The 23708-nt window shown below is 40.0% G+C and overlaps 1 protein-coding gene across 2 annotated transcripts in view; it reads right to left on the reverse strand.

Annotated features, from left to right (window-relative positions):
- Nucleotides 1–2257: 2257 nt before the first annotated feature.
- The window catches only part of srbd1 (S1 RNA binding domain 1), a 41844-nt gene continuing 20393 nt past the window's right edge, over nucleotides 2258–23708 (reverse strand). For both annotated transcript variants that reach the window (XM_044046170.1, XM_044046169.1), the window contains exons 15-21: nucleotides 21382–21473; nucleotides 18671–18753; nucleotides 10379–10485; nucleotides 9316–9483; nucleotides 8883–9032; nucleotides 4794–4978; nucleotides 2258–3177 (exon numbers count right to left, since the gene is read on the reverse strand). In XM_044046170.1, the coding sequence (XP_043902105.1) occupies nucleotides 2885–3177; nucleotides 4794–4978; nucleotides 8883–9032; nucleotides 9316–9483; nucleotides 10379–10485; nucleotides 18671–18753; nucleotides 21382–21473 (1078 nt within the window). In that variant the 3' untranslated portion in view covers nucleotides 2258–2884. The remainder of the gene's footprint in view (nucleotides 3178–4793; nucleotides 4979–8882; nucleotides 9033–9315; nucleotides 9484–10378; nucleotides 10486–18670; nucleotides 18754–21381; nucleotides 21474–23708) is intronic.

The following is a 23708-nucleotide window of genomic DNA, read 5'->3' on the forward strand; positions in this document are numbered from 1 at the left end:
TTTGTTTGGCTGCAAAATTCATGGAGGATACAGTTTGCCCAACGGTGGATTTTGTAGAAGTGAAATGCAGATGCTGAGTTTATGCGAGTATAACCTTTAGCAAAACTGTTCAAATGAGTGCAGACCACAAAGCATAGTCTTACTCCTGACACACATCTGTAGGCCAAGGGAGACCAAAATAATGTCAGTGGTCACGCCACTAACCTGGAGTTATTTTCAGTTGGAACGAGAAACCAGCGCAAATCTTTGTAATCAAACTGTGGCAATCATAGCCATGAAACAGGAGAATGGACGGTAGAGTGGACCGACACAGGCATCCGAGCAATGGAGACTACAAGACTGGAGGTGTAAACCCCCCCCCCTCCCCACCCGACTTTTAAATAGCAGAAACCCTTAATGTAGCAAGTCTATTCAGTGTACTGACTATTACAACTGCAGCCAGAGAGGCATCTTTTAAAATCAAAATATGTGCATCTGCCATGCTCCGTCATATTTTCAGTCAGTCAATCATGAGCGATAAGCACTCACTGAGCTGCTGCAGCAACATTCGTCAACTGTCTCTCATGAATGTCCACCATAAATGCCAGAACGTTTTTTTTTTCATGTATTACCAAAACAATTTCATGTCCAGACGTTGTAGTAAAAAGCAGTATTTGAAACGAAAGGAGGGCGCATAATAAGAACTGCGGTTTTCAAGGGGTTATCTTCAGTGCTCGAGAATTTACGCTTGTTTTTTTGACAGGCGGTCTGAGAAATCTCAGATCACCAGAGAAAAATATATTCTACACTCGGTGCTCGCTTAGCAGGACACAATTACTAGCTGTGAGAACCATTCCCTCTGCTACTGTGTAAGAAAAGTTAAGATGACTCTGTATCCACCTGTGCCTCCATGGCTGGACGTGGAACCAAAGATGATGAAAGATAGCACCACATGATCACTACAATTTTTGTTACCTTGACTTTTAACAGCTCATAGGACTTCAGAATCAATGAATGGCTAGGGTGTTTCATGAGTGCGTCGGTGACATTCATTTAGATGCTTGCTTACCATCAATTTCATTCACATTTTACCAAAATCTCAAGTCACACCTGATCTCAATCCATAAAACAACAGCTGAGAACCTGTGCAGCGCAGGATAACAGAAGTACAGAGCTTCTCCCGCAGTCACTCAGCTTCTTATCACGGGCTCATTACTGGTCAGTGTTTGACGAAAACTCTAAGGGGCAGCAGTAGCTGGCTGCCAGATTGCCTCTCCCATCTGTGCACTCACGTTTAGTAGAGGGAGGAAAATTAAAGGTGGGAAAAGGAGGAATGATGCTGAGGGAAGCTGTGTTTCCGTGCACAAATATGTGTGTTCCCTACGTAAAAAAAACAGTGGAAACATTAAAACAGGAGTCTGTGTCGAGCTACAATGTGAGGGATCGAAAAGAAATAAAAGACAACGAAATGACAAAGGGACTTAACATCAAACAAGACACCTTGATTGCAAAATGAAATTCCTTTTTTTCAAAAATTACTGAGTCAAAAAGACAATGAAATGCAGCACCTGAATCAAGTCTGACCGCGTATAGTTTTTCTCCCACTAATCTTGGTCTAAAATCTTTGTCTGTGCATCTAGAATATATTCCATTTGTTCCCCTGAGGGGAGATACTGAAGCAGCAGTGCTGACAGTGATTGGATATTCTGTATGCAGTATAAGGTTTAGCACAGGAGACCTCGGGCCTTCTCGGAACCATATTTTATGTTTTTTATTTTTTTTATTTATTCCAGTTTTCATAAACACAAACAGATTGGATAATGTGCATGGGGAGTCTGGGATTAATTTTGAAGCAGCTGATTAGAGTGTGTTTGTGTCTGTGTGTGTCCTGGGCTAATTGTGTCTGGGACATTGCCTAAAAAGCCTTCAGGCTTCACTGCAGTCTGGAAGATAGAAACACTCCACCCCCCTCCTCCTCCTCCTCCTCCTCCTCCTGCTGCTGCTCCTCCTCTCCCTGTCTCTGCCTATCCCCCCTACAGCCTACTTGATCTGTTTTCTCACATCTTCCTGTTGTCTGGAGGAAAATAATTACTAGAGTCCTCTTTCTCTCATAACTTCACACATCTGCTGTTATTTCTACCACCATACTTTTTCCATGTTAAGTTTCACTCGTCCTCTTTTCCCGCTTTCATCCATTCCCCTCTACAGTGGACTAGACTGGACACACCGCACTGAGGAAAAACTTAATTGAAAAAAAGAAAATTCTGACCATGTTTGATTTACACGTTGAGTGCTACAGACGGATTCATTTAAGTCCACTTTTAATAACACAAACATGAAAATGTGTATTTAATGAACTGTGTATGACAGTACAAAACAAAAGTTGAATATTGATTTACCTTACCTATTAAACTATTTTTTTTTTTTAAGTATGAAGTTATTAGCACAACTGCTACAGCCCAAACTCAAAGGTTTTTACCATGACAGTCAAATAATCTGTAAATGTAAGTTAGTGCAGATAGCAAGCCAGAATCAAGGTTTGATGAACAGAAAAAAAAGTTGTTCTTGAAACTGCAGAATCTGGTGTAGTGTCCACATCATCGTCTACTTAAAAAAAATACACAGGAAGCATTATTCAGGTTATGAAACAAAAGGAAGTCTGTTTGTATGTTTGTTTTTCACTGAACTTGTAACTGATGTGATCTGGCTCTAAACGAACAAACTGTCTCTGACTGGACCATCTTGCAGGAAAAATTGCAGAACTGCAGATTATAATTTGCAAGTTGCCACAAATAATTACAGTCACTGAAACCGTCAAGAAGTCGTTTGCAATAAAGTCTTGTGTGTAATTTCCAGTCATGAATCAATTCCAATTTTAAAGGAATTGTAATGGTAATGAGTGAGTCTATTCTAGAACCCTGATCAGGTCCAGACTGATCCGTCCTCTCTGAGGGTCCACATTGAGGACTCGGACCTCCACACGTTCACCTGGTCCCAGAGCAAGGCTGCGACGGCGCTGGCTGACAGGCAGCTTGTCCAGTGTGATGTGGCTCTTGTGGATGAGGCCAGAGCGGCCCACACCGATATCTACAAAAGCCCCGAACAGAGTGGTGTTGTCGACACGGCCCGTCACCACTGCACCCACCCGCAGATCGCTCATCGTCACAATGCCCCGCTTAAAGTCCGCCTGCCCAAAATCTGGGGTGGGCAAAGAGAGAGATCGGGAGAACATTTCAAAAAGATGAGGTGGCAATGTGACAATGAGGCAAGGCGATCTATTACAAAATCTGGTATGGATGGTAGCTGGAACAAATGTTTGGGAGAAGAAACAGGAAACGAGGATGCAGGAAAGTGAGGGGGTGGGGCAGAAATGACAAACAGGGATTACATTTCAGGCAGTAACCGAATACTTGTGTCCACATTCTTCAACATTTCTCGGTATTATACACGACCCTACTTTCCACCCGGCCTATTCATGAGAGAATTTTTTCCTCTCTGTAGCATTAACACAAACAAGGAAGGCTCGTGCCCCAGGAAATAGTCTGTTCCAATTATCCTCCCTACAGCACTGATTTCATGTGGTAGCTTCGGTCCATCTGTTTACTCAGCTGAGCACCGGGTAGGAGGCCACGCATAGTGCACTGCAACTGAATAGGGCCAAACTGAGAGTGAACCTGGAAGTAGCGTTCTTTAGCACTGACTGTGCATCCGGGTTTTACTTTGGTCCTCATTACAGGAAGGGAAGGTATATGAAAATGGACAGCTTGGTGATAAATAAACAGGTGAGATTTTACTGTATATTTAACAAGCCAGTTGAGAATAGGTTTTATTTCTATCATAATAGATACTTATTCTTTAAATTGTGCTTCCACAATCATTAACAGATGAACATACCCCAGCAGTAGTGTATGTAGTGACTATACTCTGAAATGTAAGGTTTTCTTATTTGTCCAACAGAAGCAAAAGTAGAATTACTAGTCCTGGGTCACAGATATCAATAAGCTTACTGTACGTAGCATACTTTAAATTACATAGAATATCTTAGGTAACTACTCTCATATTTTATGCACCATTTTTCAGAACGTAGACGAGGAAAAGAAAACGTGAGACAGCAATGTTGCATGAATTCTGGAGGAAAATAGTCCAGGGTGAAACAAAACTGATAAATATCTATATGTTTACGACTGTATATGATTTCATTGGGATATTTATGTATGCCTGGTCTCACATTAAGGAAAAAAACAGACAGACGGTCTTTGTGTTTTTGTGTCTCAGTCCAACACTGCAGTCTGTTGGAGCCATCACACCCTGTCAGAAACATACTTCTTGTGTTGTAGGACTAAAGGGAGGAAGCCACAGCACTGTCAGATTGTATCAAGTTACACTGCTAACATATGCCTATTATAACAAACGCACAAAAACAGAGTGTGGGTTGCAACTAGTAAACCAGTCAAAGAGCTCGAAAAACACAAGTTCGACTTGCTGTGAGTCAGTGTGGACTTATAAAGAACATTATAAAAGAAGTATGACAGACTTAAAAGAAGTTACTGTGACATCTAGGATACATTCAATATTTTTTTTGTCAATAAAATTTCATATAATTAAAAGCACTTGATAGCTTTAGTCATTTAAATCATACAACTGGAAGAAACTTTTGCTTGTATGTTTATGATAGTTTATATTTTTTTCGTCCAAATAACTTGGTCTTTCTATTCATGTTCATCATTTGAACACACCATTAATCAGGTTTACTTGCCTACAGTGTAACAGAAATTAGTGGATGCCTAACTAATTGTGATTGGTAGAAGTCTTACTTTGTCGTATGTCAAACCCAGGGGGCTGTGTGAGGCCATCTATGATGAGTTTGAGGGTCTCAGGTGTGGTGTCCACTGTCCTGGCTAGTTCCTCAACACTGCTGGTCTTAACCTTGCGTTCCACACACTGTCGCAGGCCGGCACTGCCAATGTGGTCTACGCTTTGACCCAACTGGGACAGGAATCTAAAAAGGGGTGACATGTGAAATATATGTTAAAAATAACACAGAGTATAAAAGTTAAACATTCAAATCTACAAGAGTGACATAAACAATAAGATTTATAATAACTGAGCAGAAGGACATATACAATATACTTTGTCCCCTGAGGGAGAGAACTGGTTCTATAAGGGATGTAGACAGAAACAAGAAGAAAGGCTGAATGAGGCAGAGAAAAGTGATGACAGACTGGAAGAATAATGAGGAAAAGAACAGTAAAGCAGTAAAAGATGAGAAAAACAAAAGCAAAAGAAAAAAAGGCTAAGCTAACACAGGTAAAGTGAGAGGAATAAAGTAGGGGAGGAGGGAGGCCACAAGAGGCGTAAGAGTAATTACACAAAGTCAAAAGCTGCTGAGACCTGGCTTTCTGTTCTGGGAAAACAAGCCCACAAATACATGTATGTTAACCCACTAGTAAATCAGATAAGTCCGCAGTGGGCTGTAAACGCCCTTACACCTTGTCTCATGAAACAGCCTCCACTTTGCCGAGGTTGGACTGTTTGTCTGTCAACTGCTTGGAAAAACCTCCTTATATTTCTTTATTCTAACAGGATGTTCCACCTTCAGTATGTCTAGACACTCAGTCAAGCAGCACCACTAAAAATTGACTGAAGCTGTGAATTAAATCCAAGCCAATTAGCTGGTCTACAATCAAAACAGATTTAGTAATAAACTGGCATAGGAGCCAGAGTAGCAAATAGGGTTGATGGAAAAACATGGGACATGTTTCTGAGTGTGGTGTATTGTGCATAATGTATAAATTATTTACAGTAGGCACTTTCCACAGTTGGTGATAGATGTGATGGCATTTTCCTCTATGCATGCATTCATGTGTGGACCAGCTGGGAAAGCATCCATGATAGATGTTGCTCACTGGCAGCTTGACGCCAAACAGACGACACAGCTGTGTCCCCCCCCATGATGGACACAACAGGTGGACTTACACACAAGGACCTACACACACAGTTGATTCATATGCAATGTTGTTCAGAGATGCTCATTTGGCAGAAGCTGGAACAGTGCGGATGTAACACGACACGTCTTGTGTACAAACTATGTCCAAGACAGCTGTGAGTGGAGAGGCGCCTGCCATTGGAGTCCCAATCTACCGTCCAATCTCTCATCACCAACAGGCAAGATCGGTACAAAATAGTAGCTCAGTTTGCCCTAAAAATGGCTTAGTGGTGAGGAAATAACACCTTTGGACATATAAGGACTGTGGCCTAAGACAGGAATCTTCTCTACTGCGTCTCCAAAGGCTTCCAACCAAATACGACAGAAACAGAAATGTTTGTGTCGAGGTAGCTTGAAAGTAAAATACACAAAACACATCATCCCTGACAAAATAGTTACCAAATTCAACTTTTCTAATATTGCAAATAAATAACAAGGCATCACAAGTGCATTAAATAGACACCATGAGTATTCTCACTGTCTCCTTTCTTACACAAGTGGACCTTACACAAGTATTGGTGTGTGTGTGTGTGTGTGTGCACATGTGCATGTGTGTAAGTGTGTATGTGTTGCCCATCTCATTTTTCAGGGATGTATGTTAGTATTTAAGAGGTACCAGGAGTCTTGAGGCCCCTACCACTGTTGGATTCATACTTGTATAATTACCACCAACAGTCTACGTCTCTCTCTCTCTCTCTCTCTCTCTCTCTCCGTGTGTGTGTGTCTGCATGTAGGTGTGTGTGTGTGTAGTTGGGTGGGCTAGGATATAGATTTTATCCAGGCACCACAGCAAGAGTCCATTCTGCCTTGTATTATAGAAATATTGGGCCCCAACTGTTACATATCAGAGAAATATTCCTCATGCAGTGGACCCCTCTCACCAGTGTAATACAATACGAACCAAACCATTTATATCAAAAATCTGAATATTTGCATTTTACTCTTCTATCACAGATACGGTATGCTGTGTCTGTTGTGCCTCCGTGTTTCTGCTTGTGTGTGCATGCGTGCATGTATCGTATATGCTTACAAAAAGGAGGTGATGTGTCGGCTGTGAGCTGTAATGGAGGATACAGTTTCTCACATGTGATGAACATGATATTCCTTATAAACCATAAAGACACATACACACAAACTGCATTCCTTCACAATCCTCCCCAAAGGCCTTATGCCCTGGGCTGCTGTTAATGAGAATGTGGGAGGAGCAATGAGGCATTTCAGTGACATCCTCTCATCTAATGCCCTGAACAAGCAGCTTGTGTTTAACTCCAAATAAAGGAATAGTACAACTTTGTGAGGAGACAACAAGAAAGTGCTCAACTATACACTGACCAAGTAAGATGTTGAGCAAACGTGTGACATTCTGCGAGATTTATAGTTCAGTTTCAGGTCATTTATTTTGTTCTGGATGAAAATTATACAAGAGTGCTGAAATTCTTGGGAAGAACAAGTGCTGACATGCATGGCTTTTCCTTTCGTCCATCGTCATTAACATTTAAAGAGGGACGTGACTTACCGTAAAACCACAACATTCGCTTTGGGTTGTTTTGGAAAAAAATGTGTCTCTCAAATTCTGCAAGGGTCTGTAGAATTGAGACCATCACAAAATGTGTGTATTGAGTGAGATATTAATCAGTAGTAAATTCCCAGACAGGGATTTCGAGCTAGTCAAAACAAAGGATATGACATTTGCCAACACAGGGTTAAGTATTCTGAACAGTAAGCAAAATATAGAACGATATTGAGGACTGGTGAGAAACAGGAGAAGAGTTTAATTGGGAGTGAGAAAAAAGCACATCAAACTTAATTTTTACTATAAACTGCCACCGTCTCAGCAAAATGTAGAATATTTAATGTACAAATATGGAACGTGTTTTGAGCTACGAAATGGGATGTTGATTTTGTAAAAAAAATATCAAATTACAATTTTTCTGGCTGGTACTGCAACGTTGATATGTATTTATTTATTTTTTCATATGCTTCAGTTTACTATTTATTATGTCATAGATTTTAAACACGATAAGAGCATTGCTACAAGACACCACCTAAATATTAAAGGACAATTGCTTTGTTGTTTACAACTGCTGTGGAACAAATGTCCTATGGCCGATTCACAATTTAATGAATGATTGTAAAGCCCTAATGAATAGACGGGAATGAGCAAGATGCCGAGCCAGAAAATAATAAATCACATATAAGACGCATAAAGCTGTGTGACTTTGGAAGAAGGTGTGCACATGAAAGGAATATTGAGTTGGATTAAAAAGGTATCAGTTTGGCTTCTCTCATATCAAAATCTTTCAACAACTGCATACAGTACTAATCCAACAACGCAGAAACACAAGTCACTTAGCTGAAATATGAATGACAGACAAAAACAGTGTAGTCATAAGCAGCATCGATCTATCTTCACATGTGCACAAAGAGACATATTAACCCACACACATGCACTGAGGCTATTAGAGACACATCAACATGAGGGAGTGATGCTTAGAACCACTAGTGTCAGAACTTATGTAGACTAAACATAGTTGAGTGAATACAGCTGTATTAGAGTAAGCCCACCCTCTCCTTCTCTCCAGCTCTCTCCATCTCTCTCTCACTCGCACACAAACACACAGGACGGAGGAGTATTGGGCAGATGTTCAATGTGCTTTTGATATCAGCATCAGCAGTGCTAACAATCATTTCTCACACAAGGACACACACAGAGGCAAACACACACCCAAAGCCTATGGCTCCTCTCCGCCTCCTCTCTTGTATCCCATGTCTGTGTAAATCAAATCACACTCCTCCACCACTATAACCAACCCCATATGAGACAGTGTCAAAATCAACTCCATCTCTGCCAGAACACGCTTTGGCCAATGGGGTAGGCTGTGAGAAATGTGTGTGTGCATGTTCATGTGTACTATACCTCTGTGCCACATGGTAGGACTCGGGGTGTATACAGGTCTGGTCCAGAGGGTTAAATGAGGTTGGTATATTGACACAAGTCTTTCCTCTGCCCTTCTTAGCTGCTGGTTTCTCTGGCACCGACGGTCCAGGGTGAGGTGAGGACTTTGCACTGTTTCAATGAAGAAAAAAAATATTTTGAATCCATGAAGTAAAAATCCCAAAGATCCTTAATGTGAAAAATATACATACAAAACAGATTTTGCAATAATTAATCATTATTAACTTTGTTGCTCACACACAGTCGCAGTAAACTGATTTTCTCTTTACAGTCACAGAGAAGAAAACATTAATTATACTTTTTACATAAGCAACCGAGTCAACCGAGAAGTCATACTGTATAGGTTGTCATGTACCTATTTGTGTATATGTATCTGTGTATATGCGGTATTTACCTGTGTAGAGTTTGTGGGTTGATTCTAATGAAGCCGGCACACTGCTGGTACGTCTTAGGCCCCATGCCTTTGACCAGTTTGAGTTGTTCCCTGTTGCTGAAGGGACCATTCTGTTCTCTCCACTCTGTAATATTCCTCGCCCGGCCCACATTCAAACCTGCTACATGTCTGATGTTTAAAGGAAAAAAGGTCAGTTTATTTCTGTCATCTCCATTTTAATCCAGATGCTACGTTCAGACAACACAACGGCAAAGAATGAAATCAAATGTTTAGAGTCAAAATGAGATATGTTCAAAATTAGTAATGACACACACTGATGATCATATTTCTTTAATGCACAAACAAACAGAGCAGACAGTGCTAACTGTGACCAATTTAATGAGTGTATTTGACCACTTAAGCATGAGCAAATAAGAGGTGATTTAAACTCAATTTGGTCTGCTCTGTTAATGTCCACAGTGCTCATGCTACAACACGTTGCTATGTCAACACTCCACATAATATCTCCATCATCACCACGTCTGCATGTGTTAAGTGTGTGTGTGTATATGTGTAGTATAACTTCTGGCAGTAGTGGAAAAAAGCTCACTTTCAGAGCAGATAGGTAAATAGATGACCTGATGCCTGCGCTGCAGCTAATGCCAGCTCACTTCATAGTGTTAGCGTCTCCTGCAAATGTGTGCAAATATCACATTCAATGGCTTGTGATGACAGCGTAGGTGCTACCGAAGACGTGTGAGTAAATGAACACATAAATGTGTTTTTGTATGTGTGTGTACTTTGTCTAATCCCCTTTACTTGATTATAGTTGGCCCAGTAAGTGAGACAAGGGCGTAAAGCATTAGTCTAAATAGAAAGCTGGCTGGCTATCAGTGTGTGTGTGTGTGCATGTTACATGGACCTGTGCACAAGTGTGAATGAAGCGTTGCCATGTAATGACTGCTGAAGGAAAGTATGTCCGTTTTGAGCCCTACTTCATTTCAGCATTTATGCACAAGTACAGGAGAAAGTGCTAATGTATACACGTGTTTATGAGGACACAGGTACGTTATGCATCACCTACCTCATCAGTGTTTCAGAGCAGATGTTGATGTCCACCCCAACAAAACTCACACACTCCTGCACCACACCGTCCAGCGCTGCCTTCAGAGCTCCAGCCGATACATCATGCTACAAACACACATTTAGAAAACCAATTAATATAAGTGTGAAAGTGGGAAGACACAACTACTGAAGAACAACGTTGTGCATGGTAACATTTAACTATAATATTTCATTTGTTTGCAAAGAGGAGCAAACACAGAAAGAGTGAATGAGAGAAAGGACAGCACATGGGTTGGAGGGGTTTTATTGACAAGTAGCAAAGCAAGTAAAAGGCAAAGAAAGAAACGAGTGAAAGAGAGAGACCTGATTGACAGACAGACGAAGCACAGAAGGGAAAAGAGAAGGCGACTGTTTAGTTTGGCTTGCTAACACAGTGTTCTACTGTGGCCTGCTGTCGATCAAGATCCTGCAAATGAACTTTTCTCACCACCAGCCAATCACCCACTAATCAGGACTTTTTTTTCCCAAAATGGCTGGAATCTTTTTTTCCAATAAGGAGCAGGGGTGGCAGCCAAGAGAAAGAAGAGGAGAGGATTTCTATAAACACTAAAAAGGACATTATCACATAGAAACTTGTTTAAAAAGACCAACGTGAGATGTAGAAAACTGTGAGGTCCGGCAGGCACTACAACACAAACAGGAGCTGTGGACTGTAGGGCAGGACAAAAAATTAAATTCAACAAAAATTATCCCTTTATAAATGCTCTGGGATTACCTTCAATTCTAAACTAGATGAGTGTTGAGCTATGCCCCTGTGTTTGTGTGACTTGTGTGAATGTGACGGAGAGCATCATGGGGTGTTCTGTAACATGATCAAGCTTTGAACAATCCCTCACTTGTAAACAGATAACAAGCAAAAGCACCCTTCTCTGTGAGCAGTAATAAGGTAGTAGAAGAGGGCAGCTGAGGACAAACACTGTGTTTGAGAACAAATACTGGCCTCCTTTAGGTTCACTTAGCCATTTATGAGAAATACAAGTTTTCTGCAGTTTTTTTACAGGTTCATTTACACATTGAAAAAATTACTTGACATATTATCTCATTAACACACATTTTGTCCTCACTAGCTAAATGCAAATGTTACTACCAAACAGAAACAAAAATGGGTGTTTAGTAATAATACTGGAGGGTATAAATGCTCTAGTACATGTGTAACACATCTTATTGATGCATGATATTTAAAAATATCACGTGTCATATCATTTCAGTAATTGTGCTATTTGATTAACATTATTTATTGGGCTCATGTTTCATTTCTGCCTGTTGGCAGGCCCTTCCTTTTTTTCCCACATAGTAACAGCATTAGCATATTAACAGTTTAAACCTCCCTGTATTTATCAGCAAATTAAATACTGAGAAAGAGTGAGCGGAGAGGAGATAGCAGATAAAGACAGTAAGAAGATGAAGTAGCAGTAAATGAGATAATGGGTGACTCATTTAGTGACCTGCAGCCTGAATCTTCGTGAGAATGCCGAGACTACACAGCCAGAGACATACAAACAGTAAAAATAACTTTCCTGAGTAGAAGTAGGACTGACAGATTTATGACTTCCGATGACGTGAGAGGAAGGAGTGAGAGATGAAGACTGTGTGAGGGCACAAAGAGGAAATCACCTGTAATGTCACACCGGAGAGCACATTTTTCACATGAGAAAGGTGGAGGTGTGTATGAAGGAGTGAGTTTTAACCTGCAGTAAAAGCCCAATGAATATGATCTCAAATTCTTATTGAAACCTTATAGAGGTGGGAGCAGCACAAGAAGAACTCAGCTATTGTAACTGGTTCATGAGCACTACAGCACATCACTGTGTTCTAATGGGGATGAGACTAAACTGATCTGAAAGTTAACTTTATCATGTGTTTATTTTATTTTAATTAATTGGTAAAGAAAAGGTATCACCCTATGTCAGGTGAGATTGGCAAAGCACCCCCCGTGACCCTCCTGTGGAGAATAAAGCGGTTGAAAATGGATGGATGGTAAAGTAAAGGGGGGCAAAGACACCAAAAAGATTTCTTTTGGATCACTACCCACTTCTTGTTTATGTGGAAACAGAGTTTATGTAGTTTATTATTGACAAATATGTTTTCTTCTGGATTAAATGCCTCGATAACGACACAAGTTGAACATTACCTCAGATGGGCATGTACTTGAGCTGTTTGCAGCACTAACTGCACCAATGGAGCATTTCATCTCAACTCTTCTCCACATATCCCTTCTTCTCAAGTCAGAAACTCCAAACACAAGTTACAAACTTCAAAACTGTAATTTAACTACAACTGTGCGAGGGCTGCATCAGTATATTTGTTATTTGTAAATTATTTTGATCTAATAATCTAATAATCTGTTTCAGATGTTATTTTTATAAAATAACATCTGTTTATTTGCTCCTCCATAAAAGGAAAACTAAATAGCCTGATCACATTGCTTGACAGAGCCCGTTTGCCGATAAAGGGCGCAACACACAAATAATATTACATGACATGACAGATGCAGAATAATAACATTAACAGAAATACCCAAAAGTTACGCAATGCGGCTTTAATGGATGAAAACAAAAATGATTTACAGAGAAAAGTGACTACCTTCCCATTTTTAAAAACAACTCAACTCTCCCATGGTCCATGGATCCAATAATCTCTAAATTTGAAGGTTGGGTTTGGACTGGCCAGAAACCATCAGAAGCCAGCCAACCAACACACAACGATGTGTTCCTGTCTGTACTTAGACTGCAGAGTTACTACATGTCGATCGGATTATTTCAAGAAGATTCTGAAAAACAACGTCTTTTTCTTACAGTACATACAGTATGTATGTAGTTCATGTATTGTAGGTACTATGTATGTGCATGTTAAGAATTTAAACTAGCAGGCGTAATTCAGAAAGGAGCTTATTCATACATTTTCTCCTACTTCGTCCATTGAGGGTGATATGGGATTGTATTTCTGAATCAATAAAACAAAAATGGGAGATGATATGACTGCAGACTCTTAATCCTGTGTGTCTGAAAACAAGGTCAATAAGGTTTTTCTATGGAGTAAATCACACAATTCTCCATGGGCTCCAGAGATTAATGTTGTTTCTTCAATTTTGGTGTTAGCTTTGAGAACACATCTATTAGCCTTGTACCAGGGTTAGGTATTAGTTGTGATGGTTAATGTTTGGGTAAGGAGTCGGGAATGCTTTGTCTATGAGTGTCCTCACTAAGAATGCTGTGTGTGTGTGTGCGTGTGTGTGTGCGTGTGCATAGATAAATCAGTTAAAATCTAGTGTCAAATGCCAGTTATAAATCTTCTTTCAGTAGCTGAAAGTGACATTTCAAGAAGAAGATAGATTTATGTTTTTCTGACAATGCTTAATGACTATTCCTCAACCACGTACAGGGAGAGGGAAAGACATTAAGCTGAGAAACTGCAAAACAGGGCATGAGAAAAAAAAGAACACATTACAATACAGGCACTGGAATGGGGCTGCAACATTAGAATTAACCTGTTGATTATTTTCTCAATTAAATTGTTTTGTCCATAAAGTGTTGCAGAAGGTTAATGAGCATTTTTAGCAAACCTCAAAATGACACTCACACACTCATTATCTAGAGTTTCATCCTTTACATGAGGGTCATGGTGGGTTGGAGTCAATCCCAGCTGACGTAGGGCAAAAGTCTGGGTACACTGTGGACAGTTCACAGCCTCAAACCAATTACTTTTTTATCAAAATTGTTGGGAATTAATCAAGTATTTAAGTAATCATTAATCATTCCAGAGCTTCACTGGATGATTTTTAATTTCAATTTTTTTTTTTGGTGTGTACAGCAGTAGAAAGAATTTTCATTATACAGGCGACAATACAAAGCCAGACTGATCTCATTAACTCATTCAATACTGAATGACAGACAGACGGTGACAAACCTAATGGGAATAATTGAATTATTAGCAGATAATGTTTGGCAGCTCCTGCCACTAATCATCTTAAAGAACCAGATTTTTTTTCCCACGCCTTAAACCTAGGGGAACGAGCCATCAGTCACTGTCAACGCTACATTTCTTACTCTCCTTCCTTCTCTGAGCTCTGTCTACTCCTGTCTCCCCTGTAGGCACAACCATTCAGGAATGAAAGCATGCTAATGTGAAGATACACTTGCAAGGCAAGTGCACACACAAAACAATACAGGCCTTGGTGTGAAAGTGACATCATGGCACTTTAAAAAACTAATCATTTAGGCAGTGGGTCAATAAGATATTCTTACTTTAGAGGCTTCTATCAAAATAAACTGAGTTTTAAATTCTAACCACTGTTGTATCAAATTCCTAATTTCCTGGAAACTGACAGTCAGGCAAATATACAATTTAAGGTACATCTGAGGCTAAATGTTCGACCATGCTTATTATACATGTCCACAATACAAGCTGCACCACTTGAAGGAAAGAAAAAAAAATATGACATGGGTGACAGAGGTAGAGGTCAAAAGCATTACAATGCTAGAAAACAATGGAGTGAGAGTTGGAGTGAGAAATAAGTATAGGAGGTAAGAGGAAGAGTGACAGTTTCTTTCATGTCCAGATGGCAGGCAATGTTTTCTTACACAGCAGTGTGTGTATCTCTGTGTATTTTCCACTAGTTAGTCTCACAGCCCTGGGGATTACCCAGCTGTCAACAGACCACTGCAACATGAATAGCTGATTGACAGAGGAAGAAGCTGTTCAAAGACCACACCCTTTAAGTGTTTAATTATAAAGGACAAGACTCTAAAACGTGTTTTCTCAAATCTATAAGGGAATCCACAGTCTTATACTGAAACAAAATATACAACATTGTCTATCCATTGAAAGAGGCATGTGCAGTATCTGGCAATCTCGGTTGTTACAGAAAAAGCTGTGCCACTGGTGTCAGAGTGAAAACAGTCAATAGTTACGTCCAATCTGAATTTAATGGGGCTCACCTTTTAGGCCCTCAGCTCATTTCCTCCTTTCTCTCAAAGCTGTCACTCACACGGTGAGCAGAGGGAGATAGAAGGAGAGAGCATGCTGTGCCAACTGTCTAGAGTTACAGCTACCCCTATGCTTTTTTCAGTCTAATGGCAATAAACTCTTAGAAAGCTCAAAATGCCATGACTCACACAAAAGAACTTGCAAAAAACATCAATATGCATGAATGGATTTTTCTCACACATACACTAATAATGCACATATGCACTTAGTAATAGAGATGGGGAGAATAACGTGTACATGTGTGTTAGTGTGAACTCCCATGTAGGTCAAAGTGATGTCCCATCTCATATCTGTCAGCACTCAAGAGTTTATTTACTTGGTTATATTATCATTTGTTGACCTGGTCACATGATCTGAGAGCGGGAGGTGCAGAACCCCAGGCACCCCAGAGAGCCCAGTCAGGACATGATGAGAGAAATGGGCCTGTGACCTAACACACTCAACCACACATAAATAGACACACACAAGAACTTGCACGTTATGACCTCCTGCTTTCTCTTTCAAATCTCCATTTCCCCACTCACCCTTAAAACTCCTAGTCACTCCTTTTCTTTTGACTTTTGTCACCCTCTGCTGTCCTTTTTAACCCCTCACCCTGTCTTCCCATCTCCCTCTATTCTAAATTGCTTGTCCAGTGAGGCTGTTTCTCAACTGCGGTTTTCTCTTCTTTCTCAAGACTGAAACTGCTTCTCTGGCAGCCAAGACCAACAAATGACAACGCTCATTTCACACTGACGAAAATATAATCTCAATCTCTCTTATCTCCAGCACATGTTTCGCATTTGTGACTTAGTGTACAGGAGCCTTGTCTCCATAATCCTGGTATGGGTCCCCCTCCGTCATTTGGAAGACTTACTGTGACTGAACTAGCGCTGGCCCTTTTTGTTCAAAAATTCTAAATCATTTTTGAACTTGGGGAGTGAAGACCATGTTAAAGACTGTTCAAAATGCCTTGCAGTCTCATAGATCATTTGATGTAGTACTCCTTAGGATCCAACAGAGCACTCATAAGGTTTTCCTACCATAGTGACTGCACAAGCCGAGTGACTTTGGCAAAGGTAGCCACAGCAGCGACAGCACCTTGGAGATGCAGGCCTACATGAAGAGAAGTCTTCCCTCTGCAGATAGCAAGACACTGCTTTGGTGGTTAAATGGGGTGTACAAAGTAACCACAACTCTCAAAGCTGCTCATAAATATGTGTGTGTCGGGGACATCTGTGAGATGCATATCCCCACCTGTGACTAATATTGTAAATAAAAAGAGTCCTGGTCAGGTCACTTGCGTTCCTGGCAAATAATATTAGAAATTGCCTGTAACATTATTAAATTTAATCTAATAACTGTTAGAGCTTCCTCCTGTTGTCAGTCATTTCCCATTCAGTGAGTGTTTATTCCATCTGAAGTTTTCTGCTCAGGAATGAAGAAAAATGTTTGTTTTGTTTGAACAAAATGTCAAGCGAAAAAACTTAATGACCTTGTGTTGTACAATTGATCCACAAACTCGCTAACTTTGAAGAAGCATGAACTTTGATGGGGCACCTTTATCCAGTATACCTCTAACTAGTCATATTGACTCATCATCTTAATCCTTTTGTTGGTTGCTATTTCCATCTTCTCATACTACTTTTATTCCATGATCTGGGAGAACAATACTGCAGTAACAGCCTGTGTACACAGGATCCACACTGACCTAATGCTTGTCTTGTCTTTCTCACACAAGAATACACATACTGGCCATGTACAAAATCAACACTGAGCTGACTCTTGTTTCATCTGCACATACACATTTGTACAAGCTTTGACGAAGAGAACACGCAAGCAAAATCAAATGTCAAAACATACGTCATGCCTCAACTTCCATTAATTGAATTTGCCATCATCTGTTGACATAGGTCTTTACCAAGTTTATCTACTTCCCTGCTTGCTTCTCTTCTCTATATAGGTTTAAACTTTTCTCATTTGCTCCATCTTATTTTATGTTACTCAATTATGAAGCCTCAGGCCCCACTTTCTGCTCCTTTATGATTATTATTCTCTGTAATTATTAAATACAGATGTCACCTCTCAAATCTGCAAGTCTCAGGAAAATTAATGTGAGTGACTCATTAATATACAGTCCTTGTGATTTATTTTTAGATGTGCCACAATGTGGACCCGCATCTTTCCTTGTGACTTATTAAATTATTTGTCTAAAAAATAAATATCATCTACGACGTTTCTGACCAGCATAAGTGCAGACAGAAGGCTATGCTTGTTTAAGTTTAAGAATCAAAGAATCAAGTCATTGCAATAATATTGTGAATCGTAATTATTTCAGGATAATTGTGGTGGGAAATGTTTATATCGCCTCACGCCTACAGTGCAAGCTCAATATTTTGTGTCATTTATTAGTTATTGAATTGTATTTTATAAAATCAAATAATAGACATCCTATCAGAATTATCATCTACCATTAGGGGTGGGTGATATGGGCAAAATATAATATCTATTTTGTTGGATTTTGACGGTAATGATAATTACTTAATATATTAACATTTCATTTTAATTGTTCATTAAAAGTCATTCATTGTTGTTTACAGAATATATCAATGGACACAATGTTTCAGGAAACCATCTCTCATTTTCTTTAAATTTTAAGATTCAAGTAAAAAGTAGGCAAATGATAAAAAAAAATCAAAGACTTAGTTGTGGGAGCTCTTTGCAGCTAATCTGTGTGGCAGAAAGGACGCTAGCAAGAGGTCATGTGATTACGTAGGCCCACTAGTGGTAATGTGACATGCACACTGTCCTGAGCTGTCTTATAAAAAGAATCAACACCCACGCAATAGTAGACTCTGCCTCTCAGGTGACCCCCTAACGACCCATTCACACCTTGTCTCAGGTGAAACCAACAACCTGAAATTTGGAGGGGTGAATGATCTGCATTGTTCAACTTAACGACTATCTAGACAGATAGATCAGCCTTTGATGTTAAATACCTGGTTCTTCCCACTAGAACTGAAAAAGCCTCTTGGATGAAAGATGAAATGTATTCTACTACTGTAACTACTGAAGAAGGGAACATGTGGAGTTTCAGTTTGTGTGTCATCGTTCATGTGAAGTCATTTAAATATTCAATAATGTCAATTTGCATATCTTTAAAACAACAATAACAATAATATCTTCGACGACATATCTTGCCCACCTCTATCTACCACCCCCCCTGTTTATTGCTACAGCAGAAAATGCTGTGAAAATCTCAACAAAAAAATAAATACACATTTACCTGATATGTTCCGATGCCTATGTGTTTAGGATCAATCTTCACAAGCTCAGCTAGAGGATCTTGGACACGCCTTCCAATGGACACTGTTGACACACAAACACACACAGACACACACACAGTGAGATTCAGCGTCTCATGAGACTCTGATTTTGGTTGTGATTAACTTAAACCTCCGTTATTAAATATGCAAATCCATATTATTTACAATTACTGAACATGCAAATTGTCTGCGTGTATCAACAGTGGAGGCCTGAGGGTATAGGGGAAACCTAATTGTCATTCCCCTACCCCTAATAATAACAATTAAAGCTGGCTTGTAAATGGACTTTCGTCATTTAGCTTCCTGATAAATGCTCGACACACATACACTGGCACACGCAAATGAATGTAGCACACAAATAAATACATACAGTCTGTGCAGATGAAAATGAGGTTTGCTTTTAACAATTGAGTCTGTAAGGCTTAATCCCGCTGCTGTATATGAAGCCAAATGTCTTTTCCATGAATATGCTGGCAGGGCCCAGTGACAAGTAGAAAAATTACAAACAACCAAACTCAATCACTCAGTTACACACACACACACACACACACACACACACAGACACACACACCATAATACATGACATCATCTTTCCACACACACATACACAGATATATAGAGAGGGGGTGAACAACATAGCTAAACAACTGTTCTCACATTCCAGTAATGGGCCAAGAATGGGTTTGTTATTTCTGTTATTATTATTTGTAATGTTGGAATAGATCCTGTCATATATTTAAGAAAAAAAATAAATTATCTGCACATCTATCGAGATGTGCAGATGTGCAGTTCCAATGAAAGGTTGAGTTAAATCTCGGAATGGAGACTGACCAAAATGGTATTGCTACACGTTTAATTAGGGCTTCTAAAATACTCTATGATAAATGGAAAAAGTATGAGACACAGTTTGTCCCTCTCACCATCCTTCCTGTGAAGTGGCATGTTGGGGTTCTGCATTTCTACATTTTATGTCTGTTTGAATTTCAGTGGTCAGCAATGTAGTATGATGCATGAGACATGTCAGACTTAGATCCCTGAGGCGGAACTGACAGACAAAGAGAATAAGAGGGATGGGATGTAACAGAGAGAGAGTATGTCTGGAATCAATGGCTTTTCTCTCCTCTCTCTCCTCTGGCTGCGGTGCAAGGCTGTTGCCTGAGATAATATTTAGACAAGGATGGAGTTTCAGCCCTGGCCTTGCTCACTGCACCACCAAAACTCTCCAGTACTCTTTCCATCTATTCGGTCCCTGGCTCCCTCCCTCTCTAACTGAAAGGAGCAAATGTGTAAAGGGGTTTATCATTACTCCTTCACAACTATTTGAAGTTTATGAACCAAACACAGCCTTGCAAAGAGGAAATCAACAATAGAGGAGGGCTCTATGTATGATCAGATGCATTGCTAAGGAGGATTGGAAAAAAGTCTTGTTTCCATCAAGTGGTACCATGCAGCTCAGTGTGCCACAGCACAGTTTAGAACAGAAAACTCTGATTTGGTTTGCCTTTCCAGCACGGGGTGTGTGAGAGCTGCATCTGCTATATAAATAGCATAACAGCACAACACAGTGTGGTGAGCAGTGTGGCACACCTGTGATGTGTGTGAGGTGCATGCATTTACTGCAACAGGCAAACTGTGGGTGACTAGGGCCTAAAAAGACCCAAAGCATACTTTCAACAAATTATTCAATTAACTCTTGCCGTCTCAGTCAGGAGAATAACAGGGAAACAGAAGTTAAAGTACAGTTCTCATGTAAAATAGATGAAGTGTTGCCTTAAACCACTAGGTGTCTCTAAATCTCCCAACAACAGACGGGACAGATTGCCACAGTTTGTTATACAGTAAATACTCCTGTGCATTTCATGGACCAACCCCTCAACCTAGAAAAGACAAAACAGATGGACTGTCACAACATCCGAATCTCCAACCAGCAGCCCCCTCGTTTTATACCCATCCAAACTCAATCACTGTAACTTCCTCATGGCTTTCAATAGGAGTATAAATATGACTTTCCATGGCTCTCAGTGATGCTGACCACAGGAAGCTTGCAAGGAATAATCCAGCCTCATGTGATTTACGTTTTTTATAGAGGAAGTCTGCTGGAAGCATTTGTTCTCCGAAATTCAGCGATTCTTTTTTACTCTGCTGTGTTTTCAGTGATGCAGTATGTGGAGTGAGTGAGAGGTGGCAAGTGAGAGGAAGGGGGTGGCAGAGGTGGGAAAAGAGGAAGAAAATGAAACCGACCCACAGTTTCAAAAATTCACAGACAATGCAACCATACTGAAGCAAGACATTAAACAAAAATGCAAATGGTAATCTCTGCCAAACAAACATTAGTAGTGTGTCAGGAGTCAATTTTATGTGGCCTATTTACCTTGTGAACTCTGCTGTGAAGGGAAGGCCATTCAAAACATGTGGGTGTACCTACTTTAGAGCAATTAGAGGTTTGCAATTACAAGATCAGCCATTCGGTTTTTGATCACTGGTTGTACAAAACAAAAAATATTTTAATTGGTCTCATTACATAAAAAAATTAAGTCTAGTAACATTAATCAAAATAACTTTTAGTTTCAACTTTACCATTGACAAGGACCATTTAAAAGGAAGACCAATACCACACAATCGCCTAGGAGAATGTTAAAACATCATCAGAAGAAAAGCTTTGCTAGCGTACCTGCACTCCTAATATTAGGATCCAAGTCTGGCATCTCTTTGACAGCTTCAGGACTGACGCTGTAGATGGACGCTCCTGCCTCATTAGTTATACTGGGTAAAGAAAGGGAGGTGAAGAAAATTGTGAATAGATGTGTGATGTAGAAAGTGAGGAAGAGATGGGTGCAAAGGGAGAAAATCGGAGGGCAAATGGGGGAACACAAAAAAAGGCAGTGGCCATTCATTAATGTCTGAAAGACAAAATGACACTACTATTAAAGAAAACAACTGCCTGGCACCTTCAATACTGCTTTTGCTCATGATACCAACATTTAGCCACAATTACTGACATTGTGGCCAATACACTCTTAACATTGACAACAAAATTACCATATTCCTATTACTTTTAACGCTTATTCAGCTGACAACAGGTGTAAAGACCTACACATATACCAGTTGCATTTAAGAGCCACTGGCTTCATACAAAACTGCTTCACAATTGACCAGTAAATATGTCACATAAGTGAGTGAGATAATTTTGCAAAATCATCATTTCAGGTTGACACATTTTAATGACAGTTAGCAGGGTGAGCATGTGTGGGTGTGTGTTATACTTTAGTTGATGTGAGGAAATGCCTCTGACCTGCACTTGCATTTTACAGGACACTCTTGCCATCTAGAGGTCATTGTGGTGTACTACTACTAATTCTTGACAGGAATTGAGAAGATTCTTTATTGTTGTGTAGACCTGAAGAAATAATAGACCTCTAGAAACTTCCAAGTAGATTTTTCAGAACTATGTGCAGTCTACTTGACAGTGTCCGTCAACAGGATAAGCTAATAAGGAGTAAATGAAGAACCAAGTTGTTGAACTAAATTGTCAAGGTAAAAATAACAAATTAACTTGATAGGTCTACCTACACAGTGGCTACCTTATAAACACAATAAATCAAAAGTCAACCCCAGTTCTATTTGAAATATCATACAAGCTAGCATTCTGTGAAATGTTGATATTAAAATGAAGACATTTCTGTCCCTTATTATATTTAAAATCCAAAGTCAGACTCTAGTCAGCTTTGATAGTTCATTGGCCCCGTAAACACAAAAGGAGCACAAGTTCTTCCTGTGATGGATTAAATACCTTAAAGCCTTAAATGTTCTTCGAGAAGATAAACTGATTATAGACATATAATCATATATATAAACATTAGACAGATCAAAGAGAAGTGATGTATTAAATGCACCTCAATAATGCAATAATATTTTTCACATGTAGATATTATTTATATATAAATAAAAACAAATTTATTCTGCACGTCAAGCATAAGGATGCATGTATGACATATATATTATGGTATAACAAATATGGACAGATTCCTTTCCCCATGTTAATGTATTCAGTTGAAAGTAGGATGCTTATTATCCATCACAACACAGGCAGGATGATGGTGCGACAAAGCCACTGATACCCGTGTTGATGCTGCCGACATACAGCTGAAGCTGTCGTATTGTTTCGAACCACAGCTCTCTCGGATGAATGGAGAAAGCGAGTGGGAGAAATGAAGGAAGAAAGGGGAGCTTTTTCCACAGGGTTGACCGAAATGATGAAGGGGTCAGAACCACCACAATGCGCAAAACTCTGTGTGAGGCGCGCACACACACTCACACAGTCCTAGAGGCTTAGACCTTGCCAGAACAACCTTGCCAATTATGAGTATCTTGTTAATGAGGAGTGGCAGAGGCCTTCTGATGAGGATCACATTTAAATGAACTTGTCCTCTGTCCCTGTTTTTCCTTCCTCCATTCATCCCTTCCTCCACTCCACTGTTCTTTTTGTCAGCCTCTTATCCATCGTGCTGACAGCTGACATATCGCCATGGTGACGCCACTAACGAGCACTGGCACATGACCTTCTAGGAGGTAAAAGCAGAGCTGGTCATTAACCTGACACACACTGTCTCACACACATACAGATGCAGATGGTTATTTATGCTGAGTAAGATAAGGAATATACATACAAATGTTATTCAAAAATATCCACTCTGCTCTCATTAAGTCCTCTTCATGCTCAGATAGACACAGCTTTCAGTTAGCTCACCATGATGTGGAAAGTGATCACGCACCTCCAACTTCCCTCTTTCTTCATTCAGAGGGAGTTGGACAATGGAGGTCAAGCAAAAGAGTGGCAGGGACAAGACAGACAAAGTAGAAAAGTGAATGAAAAAACACCGGCGAGAACCGAGGGAAAAGAAAGAGAGGCCACCAGGCCCTATCATGTCCATCTTAATTAAGGGTGCCACTGGGGCAGCTGGGTAACAGCACTGTCATGGATACAGCTCTGAGCTCTCA

Source organism: Solea senegalensis, linkage group LG15 (genome assembly GCF_019176455.1).
Source record: "Solea senegalensis isolate Sse05_10M linkage group LG15, IFAPA_SoseM_1, whole genome shotgun sequence".
Taxonomy (NCBI): domain Eukaryota; kingdom Metazoa; phylum Chordata; class Actinopteri; order Pleuronectiformes; family Soleidae; genus Solea; species Solea senegalensis.